This window comes from Orycteropus afer, unplaced genomic scaffold (assembly GCF_000298275.1).
Source record: "Orycteropus afer afer isolate SDZICR_OR568_19922 unplaced genomic scaffold, OryAfe1.0 scaffold00021, whole genome shotgun sequence".
NCBI classification, from domain to species: domain Eukaryota; kingdom Metazoa; phylum Chordata; class Mammalia; order Tubulidentata; family Orycteropodidae; genus Orycteropus; species Orycteropus afer.
This window is the reverse complement of record NW_006921608.1, coordinates 1,515,813-1,527,100: the sequence shown is the minus strand read 5'-3', so window position 1 is coordinate 1,527,100 and position 11,288 is coordinate 1,515,813. Positions and strand designations below refer to the sequence as shown.

The 11,288-nt window shown below is 42.1% G+C and overlaps 1 protein-coding gene across 1 annotated transcript; it reads left to right on the top strand.

The window, feature by feature from the left end:
* Positions 1 to 6,644: 6,644 nt before the first annotated feature.
* LOC103191971 (protein SMG5-like) lies at positions 6,645 to 9,035 on the top strand. Its single transcript, XM_042783625.1, has 2 exons — positions 6,645 to 7,959; positions 8,047 to 9,035. The coding sequence occupies exons 1-2, from the start codon at positions 6,645 to 6,647 to the stop codon at positions 9,033 to 9,035; spliced, it is 2,304 nt and encodes a 767-aa protein (XP_042639559.1).
* The last annotated feature ends 2,253 nt before the right edge of the window (positions 9,036 to 11,288 follow it).

Sequence of the window (11,288 nt, the reverse complement as noted above, 5' to 3'; positions counted from 1 at the left end):
TTAGAGGGAATGTGTCAATGTTTTAATTTTTCTATCCAGGAGATGATAAATAATTTTCTCTTAGTATAAAGAAATAGAAATACCACTTAGATTCATGAAAACATCCCATCTAAAAGGACAACAATTTTAGTGTAGTATTCATAATTTTATTTTTTCTTTTTAAAGGAATAAGGGGTACATTGAAGAAGCAAGACTAACTTTCTTAAACTCAAAACCAAAATCCCTGCCATCAAATCAGTTTTGACTCATAGAGACCCCGAATGGGTTTCTGAGGCAGTCAGTCTTTACAGAAGTAGATTGCCCCATCTTCCTTCCACAGAATGGCTGGTGGGTTTGAACTGCCAACCTTCTGGTTAGCAGTCAAATGCCTTAGGTACTGAGCCACCAGAGCTCCTTAACTCTTTCTTAAGTTTCTTAAGTTTATTCAAACATGAAAATCTCTTTTTTAACAGATTCATTGAGATATAATTTACACTGTATACAGTCATTTCACTTAAAATGTACAATGCAGTGGTTTTTAGTACATTTACAGAGTTTTGCACCCAACCCCGTATCAGTTTTATGATGTTTTCATCACCTCAAAGAGAACCTCAGACCCATTAGCACACACTCCCCACGTGCTCTCTGCCACTGAGGGATTTCCTGATAGTCATGCGTGTGTAGACTCCACAGAACCAGGTTTTATATACATTGAGCTAGGGGAAGACAGGGAAACAGCCAGGGGCCCTGTCTTTATGGAGGAAGGCTTCTCTTCATCAGCCCCCTCCTGCAAGGTGTACAGAGCTCCTTGAGCTACAGGCTTTGTTTCCAGTATGCTTTCAGCCTGTGGAGTCTCCAGATATATCTCACTGCCATGGACCCTGGGGAGAACAGGTGCTTTTTGTCGTGTATTTGTATCTCATTTTGGTTGTGTTGACTTTATTAGGGGGATCCCTAATATTATGCAAAGGCCCTTGTTCTTAAGACGAAAATCCACTGGCTTCGAGTTGATTCCAACTCGTAGTGACCCGTCAGATAGAGTAGAACTGTCCCATATGGGTTCTAAGGCTGTAATCTTTGTAGAAGCAGATTGCCACATTGTTCATCTGTGCAGTGGCTGGTGAGTTTGAACTGCTGATCTTTGGCTTAGCAGCCTGTGCCACCAGGGCTCCTGGATTCAGGTCTGAAATGCCCTTAATCTATGGTTAAATTTTAGAGAAGAGTTTAAATTTTAGGATGTTGTTGTTGTTATGTGTCGTCGAGTCGGCCCCAACTCATGGTGACCCCTCCTTGGGTTTCCTAGGCGGTATCACTGTAGAAGTAGATTGCCCAGCCTTCCTTCTGAGGAGTGGCTGGTGGGTTTGAACTGCCAGCCTTCTGGTTAGCAGTCAAGTGCCTTAGGCACTATGCTACCAGAGCTCCCAAATTTTAGCATAGTGTTCATAATATTTTTCTTTTTAAAGGAATAAGGGGTACATTGAGCTACTGTACACAGAGCTAACTCCAGGCCTAAGGAAAGAATTAGAAACACTCTTTACTCTTAAGAGTTTATGAGGCAAATATTGGTGTTCTGACAGTGGCCACTACATTTTTTTTTAGAATTGTCAGAAGGGACAAGTCCTGGGGCAAGGGTATCATGCTTGGTAAAGCAGAGGGTCAGCAAAAAAGGAGGAGACCCTCAACGAAATGGATTCACGCAGTGGCTGTGACAATGGGCTCAAGCACAGCAAAAACTGAGAGGATGGTACAGGTCCGAGCATGTTTCCTTCTGTCACACATGGGGTTACCATGAGTTGGAACTGACTTGACAGCACTTAACACAACAACAAAGAGCCTTGCCATTCTTTATGTGCTTGCCAACCAGCAGCATTGGCTTCACCTGGGAGTTTGTAAGAAGTGCAGAGTTTCAGGCCCCACCCCAGACCTGCAGAATGAGAATCTGCATTTTAAGATGTCCAAATGATTCCCAAGCACATTGACATCCAGTGCCCAAGGAATCTGTGGGATGTCTATATCTGATCTTAAAATCTCATCACTGGCTTTAAGCTAAAGTTCAGAGGCAGTGCCAATGCCCTACGGGCATATACGAAATATATCTGAGTTTGAAGGCAGCTGGGGGGCTTCAACTAGTTTGTCCTTCCAGGGCAAGTATGGATACACCCCCAGGCCCATCTAGCATTGAGCTAGAGAATGGTGTGTTTGGATTATAGGAAATGCAGATTCTTCAGGGATTAATTTACCAGGGGTCATTGGAGGACAAGCCCTATACTCTCTTAACCTATTGAAGTTGGAAGGAAATAGCTGGCTCTATTTTTCAAGGGAATGCAAAACTTAAGTCTCTCATGTCAAGTAGGGTGGTTTTAATTTTCTTGTTTCTGAGGATTCTTTTAAAATTTATCTCAGTTTCTGCCCCGTACTTTCTCCTCGTGTCTCTGTATTATCAGAGCTATACCTGGTCCCGAGTTACTTGCCTAAGGAAGCAACCTCAACCAGTCTTCTTGGCCACAGTGTACCCAGCTGATGCCAATTATGCAGATTTAATCTAGGGGTCTTTGGATCAGTGTTAGAGGCTTTGAGAGCCTAATGTTTGGCTACAAGCCTGCAGACTGAGCAGGAGTGACATCTCATTGGTGAATACTGATGCAGGCTGTAGCAAAGACTTTCTTTCAGGTCCATTTCAGTGAGGGAACGTTAGTGTTGTTCCTTGTCTATATGTGCTTCTGGGCTTGGAGTGACTGCTGAAGGAATATCAAGCTGCAGAGAATTGTGACTGGTCCACGGTTTTATCAGGGATAACCCTCCTCTCCCCCCAAAAAACCAACTCATTGTCATTGAGTCCATTCCAACCCATAGTGACTCTATAGAATAGAATAAAACTGTTCTACAGGGTTTCCAGTGCTGTGATCTTTATGGAAGCAGACTGCCACATCTTTCTCCCCCAGCGCAGCTGGTGGGTTGGAACCACTTACCTTTCCATTAGCAGCCAAGTGCTTTAACCATTTTCCCACCAGGGACAGTTGTGCTTAAGTGCCTTGCTTCAGGAAGCCTGTAGGGTGATTCTTCTGAATATCCTCAAAGGAAGAAAGAGGGCCTGGAAGTTTTTGATGACCAGGACTCAGTCACTACTGTTGGAGTGAAGTGGGTCACAGACACACCTCATGGTTATGTTCATTCAAAGAGAATGCTTCATTCCCAGGAATTATTCTGCTTAAAAATGTTGAACTGTGAAGAAATCAATATATTTTAACAGCATAGATTCATGTCTAGGTCTTTAGAGTGAGTATTTTGTGTGCAGTGTAGACCATAAGATTTTTGAGTGCAGTAACCAAAATTCATGGCTTTTATCATTGTTGTTCATAGAACTTGGTAGAAGAATTAAGCAGTATTTAATTATTTTTTAAGCTGAGAAAATGTATTCAAGCTGACTAGTTTCCTACTTTGCTTGGGCACATTGAATGAAGGATAAATTCTCCAATCAAATGATCTGTAAGAGGTAAGAACTTATTTATAAAACTCTTCTTCATTTTGTCCCACTTATTTATAAATGAATTATTTCACTCACGGTGTTTTTGTGCTTCCCAGAGAGAACGTTATTTAGGCAGAGCTTTGAAGACATCTATTTGGAACTGGCTCTATCTCTATTATACCTTATGTCCACAAGTTTGGTGGAACTTGAGTATATTTATGTTTCATCACCACTTTGGGTTACAAAGGTTACAAATCTGTTCTAAGGTCTGATAGCCTGTTTTGATAGCCTGAATTAGAGACTGGGGTAGGGGTGTAGTTTCCATGCCTGGGTGTGAATCTAGATCAAACCAGTGCTCTTGGCAAACAGGATTTCCTGGAAGCTGAGAAGAACTTGTGGGGAAGAACTGACATTTAAACCCCAAGCATGGGGTTTTGGGAGTTGAGGGGAAAGGAGGAAAGGCTTTGTTGTTGTTGTTGTTATGTGCTATCGAGTCGGCCCTGACTCATAGCAACCCCTCCTAGGCTTTAGTCAGTTCCTATTCCTACTTGTCTTTCAACAGAATCTACATCTCCAGAAATATTCCACACAGACTTTGGGTTGTGTGGTAGTTAAGTTTTCGTGTCAACTTGGCTAGGCCTGGTTGAGTGGCTGGGCAGCTGGGTGTAGTATTCCCCATGATGAGATTGGTAATCAGCTCCATGGTGGAATCTACTGTGAGCAGCTGAGTAGCTGCCTTTGGGTATGTGGTCTGCTTCCCATAGATAAGCAGGAGCTTTGGGAATGGTCTCTAGCCTATGGCACGCCTGGAACCTGCATGTAGCTGTGTCATTGCTCAGCAGCCTGCTATGCTCTGCCGACCTTGGGACTTACAATGGACTTAAGTTAATGGCCTGCCATGTGGTTTGGTGACATCAGGACTGTGCCTTTTTACTTGTCAACCTTGGGGCTTCTCAGCCTCAGCAGCCAGCAGCTGTCCGAGTGAAGAAATGCCTCTAGCTCCAGTGGACCGGGAGCAGGAGGCTGAGCTGGACCCCAAGGTTGAGGGGCCTTCACCCAGCCCCTAGAGCCTGGCACTTGGACTTGGACTTAAAGCCTCCAAATTGTAAGAATAAACTCCTGTTTGTTTAGCCATCCCATTTGTGCTATATTTCTTGTCAGAGTGGCACTAGGTAACCAGAACAGGTTGTAAGCTTTTTTTTTTTCCTCTCTCTAGTGTGGATTTTCTATCTTCTGACTTTTGGGACTTGATATATATAAAATATATATATAAAAATACTGTCTGTGTCTCACTGTCATTGAGTCGATTAACCTAACTAGCTTTGTCTTCTCCAATATTTAGTCAATAGATTCTTCCCACTCCTTCAGTCAGCTTTCTCAGGACTGAGAAAAAGCCAGGCTAACCTTTCATATACCTTTCCAGGAGAGGCCTGATGCTGGTCTCTGGGCTGCTTTGGAGAGTGGAAGGCTTTGGAACTACTGGTCCTTTGGTGCTCTGGCTGCTGCTTGCCCGCCTGCCCCAAATCCTTCTCTCACTCTGCCCCCATTGCTCTTTCTTCTCAACTTTTCACATCCTAGTAAGAGATTACAGGTCTTTTTATATGCTAGTCTAGTTCTGTTTTTTACTGTTTGTATGCAATAAGCCTTATATATTTGATATTCCAATGCTCAATTCTAGTTACTGAGTTAAAGTTTTATAGTATATGCTTAATCATTGTTTTTTCCCTCATATTTTATGCCAGTCATACAAAAATATATTCATAAATTATAGAAACCAAGAAGTTGCATTAGAATGACTGATAATAGTAACAATAGCATAGATCATTTTTGGGAAAAAGTCATTACACCAACTTCTTTTGACTTTTATAGATTTAAGTTTTTGATAATACGATAACATTTCAATATGCATATTGTTAATATTACACTCTTTTTCTATATGATTATTATTTACATGTAATTATACAGTATTATATTTAGTGAGTTCAATGATTTTCTATCATGTCTTTGTAGCATACTTAAGTTAGTTTTAGTTCCTTCCCACTCCTGTCCCTCCCTCTCTTCCTAACTTCTTTTAGGAGTAGGATGGACCTCCTCATGTATGTAGATCTTTGCTTTTGTTAAATATATTTCCTTTGGAATCATTCCTAGAAACAAGATTCCTGGGCAAAATTAATATGAACATAAATGACTTTACAAACTCAGAAAGATTTTTTTAAACTTTTAATAGATGCCAGCTGTGTAAGTCTAGACGCATTCCACCATGGTCTTGTACATCAGCTGTTATCATGTAAAACATATTTTATTACTTTGTTTCATTACATTATTACCTCAGCTTTGCTTTAATTTGCATTTTATTATAAAGAAGCAAGATATTTTCTATTTTGTGTTTACTCTTTGTATTTTCTTTTGTATGAATTATGTTTATATTACTAGGTGTTTTTCTCTTCTTCCACCTTCCCAAGAGTCTGAAAGCAAATTTTATTCAGAGGTAAGGAATTTTATAATTTTTGCATTAAAATTAGTTTTTACTGGAATGTAGGCTGGAGTCTCCAAAGAATCCACAGCCTTGATTAAATTTTCATGTGGAAGTTTTTCTTTTCTTTATTTTGTATTGCAGATAAATTTGACCTCAGTCTTCAATATGTGTCTTAAATAGTGAATGGAGTGCTTTTATACATTATCATTATGGAACTGAACACTATATTTAAAGAACTGACTTGGAATAAGCTTCATTCATTTTCTGTAATTTACATCTAGGTATTGTTAGGTACTGGAGAAACAATGGTGAATTGACTCAGACCTTGCCATCAGGAAGGTCTCTGTTGTGCTCTGCTTAGGGGGAGAAAGAACAAAAACAGATGTGTTATCGTAGGAGAAACACAAAAAACATTCTGTGAAGAGCCTTAGAAATGCACAGGAGGTCAGCATAGTGGTCAGGGGAGGCACATGGGGAACATCTATTCTGATCTGGGGAGTTAGATTTGGCTTTCTGGAAGAAAGGATGTTTAAACTGAGAGCTGAAGGTCAAATGGGAGTTAACTGCTTTATTTAAGAGGACCTTATGCATTCCCACTGTCTGTGTTATCTGTTGTTTTTTTTTTTTTTTTTTAATTTGTTTTGTTTTTTGCTTCTTTTTCTATCTTTGTGTGTGAACACTAATAGGTGTTTTATCTTTCCTCAGAAGGGACACAGCAGCATCATGGGAGAAGAGTCCAGTCCCACCGAGAGAAGCCAGACAGCAGCCCTGAAGGCCAAGCTCCTCTACCCGGAGGTTTGCTCAGCAACTCAGCAGCTCGACCTCTTCCTTCAAAATGAAAACGCCCACAAAGAAGTTTTCAAACCTCATGTCCTGGCCCTCAGAGATGTGGTTCAGCAAGTCTGCATTAAACTCATGTTCCTACACCCAGTGGATTATGGGAGGAAGGCAGAAGAACTGTTATGGAGGAAGATGTACTCTGACGTTGTTATGGTGCTAATGAAGATGAACAGAAAGCGCATGGACACTTTCAAGGACTGGGAAGGCCCACTGCGAGCTCATTTGGTGGGTGGCCTCAAATTCTACGAACATCTCTTTCTCTTCCTTCAGCATCACTATGAGTTGAGGTTACAGAGCTATATAGATTGGCCCCATTGTGACATCCACTTGATTGGCTGCAAGAAAGTGGGGCCCGCATCAGAAGAAGAGGTTGCCTGGGCTCGAATGGCCTGCCATCGCTGCCTGCTGTACCTTGGAGACTTGTTCCGCTATCAGAATGAGTTCTTAGCCCTGGCCACCAAGGACTTGGCTGAGAGATGTTATTATAGAGCCCTGTCAGTGGCCCCACACATGGGAATGCCCTTCAATCAGTTGGGAGCTCTCACAGGGAACAAGTACTATGATGTTGAAGCCACATACTTCTACCAGAGCTGCCTCGACTCAGAAGTACCTTTTAAAGGGGCAGCTTGGAACCTTAAATGCCTGTATGATCATGCAGGAAAAAGGTACAGTCGTATGCAAAGGGACCAGGGAAAGAAGCTATCTCCTAGCCAGAAGCAGTGCTGGGATAACAAAAGGCTGCTGGTTAGCTTCCTGTACCTTCAGAGCCTCTTGCAGCCTCAGAAGAAGTTCAAAGCAACCAGGCTGATAACCCTGTGCCAGTTGGTCCTTGAAGACTTTCGTCTCTGCCTCTCCTATCGGCCTTGCTCATCTAACCAGAGTCAGACCTCTGCAGAGGGAAAGCCCCCAAGAGGCTACTTGTTTCTCCCGGATCTCCTCATCTTCCACATGGTGCTTCTTTGCCTCATGGCTGTCCACAGGCTGAGGAAAACAAACTCTAAGCAGCACAAGCAAGCAGTCGTCTTCACCTTGACCATTTTCTCTCATCTGATTCAACATGTGAATACTCGAATCCAGGCTGAGTTCCAGCAAGGAAAGCTGACTCCAGAGGTGGTGACCCCCAGCAATGGAAGCCAGGAGACAGAGACTGGAGAGGAACAGCAAGACATTCCAGCCCCCTGCCCTGGGCTTCACCACGGCAAATCCCAGCAAAGCCATAGGATTTCTTATATTTCTAATGAGGGTTACAACTCAGAAGAAAGTTTTCATTTCTGCTTTGACTCAGAGGAGGAAGATGAAGAGAAAACCTCATTCTTATGTTCACAAGATTATTCAGAAGCCAGTAGCAAAACTTCTTATTCAGATATAGCTGATGAAGCTGGGAGTGATTCCCTGAATCCAGCAACAATGCAGGAAAGTGGGGCAACATCCATATATAAGGATGCCCATCTGAGGGGTAAGTTGACAGCATGTAAGCTTCCCTTTAGTCGCCATTTCTTGAAAACAACTCTCTCTGCCAACCTGCCAACCCCATTGAGCCAAAAGCACCAAGGCAAACACCATTTGCACTTGGCTCCTGTCTTCACTTATAGTATTCTGAAGGCCCAGTCTGATTTGAGTCCTGCTTCTAGCAATACTTCTGACCCAAAGGACAATACAGGCAGCTTTCCTGAGGTAGAGCTGTCCACTGGTTCCTACTTGGACCAGAGCCATTCCACCCACCAGTCTTGCAGCAAGCTTCAGACCATTCAGAAGAAACTGAAGATCCTCTCTGCAGAAGGGCTGCTTCCCACCATCAAAGTGATTGTGGGCTGGCTCCGCACCAACCACAGCTTCCTCACTTCATATTGGCAGAGTCCACTCAGCCTGTGGGATCACCTATCCGTGCTGCTGAACTTTCTGCCCTCAGTGGGAGACCTGCTCGACCCAAGCCTTGGCCTCTCCCACCAGCTTCAGGACCTACTGCAGAGCTATAAAGGTCCAAACACTCCCAAGTTCCTGCACCTCCCTGAGGACATTGCTCTGTGCCAGCACTTCCCACTACAGGCTTCTCAGGACAGTGTGTGCTTCGAGCAGGGTATCCCTGCACTAAGCCCCCAGGATGAAGCTGCTGTACGTATTTGTTTCCTTAGAAGCTTTGGCCACTTTGCGACTCAACTTCCCACACCACTCCTGAGGTTCGACTCTAAGTTGGGTGTCTTTGTGAGCACTGGACTTGAAGGATCAGAAAACCCATCTCAGCAGAGTTCTCTCTCGAGAGAACTTCAAGGATGAGGTTTTCTAAAAACATAGTTCATCTGTGGCTTTAGGGTGAAGTGGTACAGCTGGAGGAAACCCTCAGGGGCCTCCAGATTCAGCCAGCTTTGACCCTTACTTGTTCCCTGACATCTGGGCCTTCTGTGAGTATCTTCCAGTCATCCAACAACTTGCCATCATACCCAAGATTGTGGTTGACACACTGTATGTCCTGATAAAGGAAGACCATTGGGCCTTGGAAGCCACCTTTCTAGAGGTGAGCTGAAGAGAGGACACCAGTATATTCTATGCCAGAACTTTGTGTCTAAGAGGTTCATTAGACCAAGGATGACGTGACCAGGCCAGACTTTGATGCCTGGGATCTCTATAACATTCTTGACTTCTGCAAAGGTCTATTGAATTTGTCTAGGCTGTACACTTGATCTCAGAATCCTGGTCACTAACATCACGGGCATCTCTCTGGACAACCCTAGGAATTTCTCTTATCCCCTTCAGCTGGCACTGGGGACAGCAACTGAAGCTGGTGTGGAAATAAAGAACATCTGGCACTTCTAGAGAGAATGGAAGACAGTCAGCTGACGTTATCACTTTTCCTTCTCCTCCCTCATTTAGGTGTTGATCTCAATTTGTTCATCTTTCCTGTAAACACCTAATGTTGAAGGTAGATATGGAGTAAACACATACCTGTCTCTACTCCTGGGCCCTCAGGTCTCCTACTTTGTCATCTTGGCTTGATAGCATGTTCTTTATGTGAAAAATCTCAAGATTAAACACATTCATTGCTTAGCATTCTTAGCAGCAAATGAAGGAAGTACCCCCAAGTCCAGATCCAATTTCTTTAGCTCTGTTTTGTGATGTGAAATTTTTAATTTTAATACTGTTCTATTGAGATAGGACCATGACTTTTACCTAAGGTAATCCTCTGCCATCTGTGAAAACTTAATAAATATAACAATAAAACATGATTATGGTGAAGGATTTTATTATAATTTCTGGTCATTCTTCTATTCTCAGTTCAAATTTCCTCTTTTGCAAGGTCTGTTGGGGAGCCCAGATACCTACAGTATGACTTTTTTCAAACCAAAACCAAACTCACTGCTATCGAGTCATTTTCCAACTCATAGCAACCCCTTCTTGGGTTTCCAAGGCAAAATCACTATGAAAATAGATTGCCCAATCTTCCTTCTGAGGAGTGGCTGGTGGGTTTGAACTGCCAGTCTTCTGGTTAGCAGTCAAATGCCTTAGACACTATGCCCAGGCATGAAAGTAATAACTTCAAGAACTGGCAGACTTGGTTTTACTCTTGATAACCTGGGAATGCTATGATAATCCCCCCCCCCCTTTTTTTTCCTTTTACATCTACTCAGATTCTCCAACTTTGGATATTATGAAGTTCTGTTTCTTTTTCTTTTGACTCACACATGTCTTTTGGTACTTCCCTTCCATCTCCCATTTGGTATGTACTCCAGAGAATTGCAGTTTTCCTACAAGTAGCAGAATTCACGTGGGCACCCTGTACATTCTGGGCATAAATTAAAATTCACAATTTTGTTTTCACTGGGCATGTGTTGAAAGTATAACATCAATCTTTGTCTCTCTCCACCCCATCCCAGTGTTCTTCCCTGAAAATCCATCACATTTCATGGCCAAATGTAATACTTTTTCAGGACCCCAAGATCTGAAGCATTTGAGTCTTGGCTCACTCCTCACTAACTTGACCTCAGATTGTTTGCCTCATAAGCAGAGAGAATCCTTAATTCCATAGTTTTTTCCTCACTCTTGGGTTCTCAGCATGCATTTCTCAGTTGGCCTAAGCTGAGCTTTGTGTTTCAGTTGATACTTCTTGACATTCCCTCCTTCTCAATGCCTTTATTTTTACACTTTTTTTTTTTTTTTTGGCATTTTATCAACTTTATTGGAAAAATTTCAACCAACTACATATAAATAGAAAAAAACAAGTTATACCGTCTAACATTACCACTCTTAGTGTTTTCAGTTATTTCAGCCAGTCATATTTCCTCTGCATAAAAGTTTATCCTAGTTATAATTATACTTGATAGACATCTTTTCAGGCTACTTTTATTCAAATTACAAAAATTTCTTATTATATGGTCTTCACTGTCTCTTAATAATAACTTCCTATCATTGTTTGCTTTTTTCTAACTTTTTCTAATATTTTTAGTATTAACAATTAAGATGACACAGATCTTTGTATCTACTAGGATTAATTCATTAGGATAGATGACCAGAAGTTAAATTATTGAGTTAAAA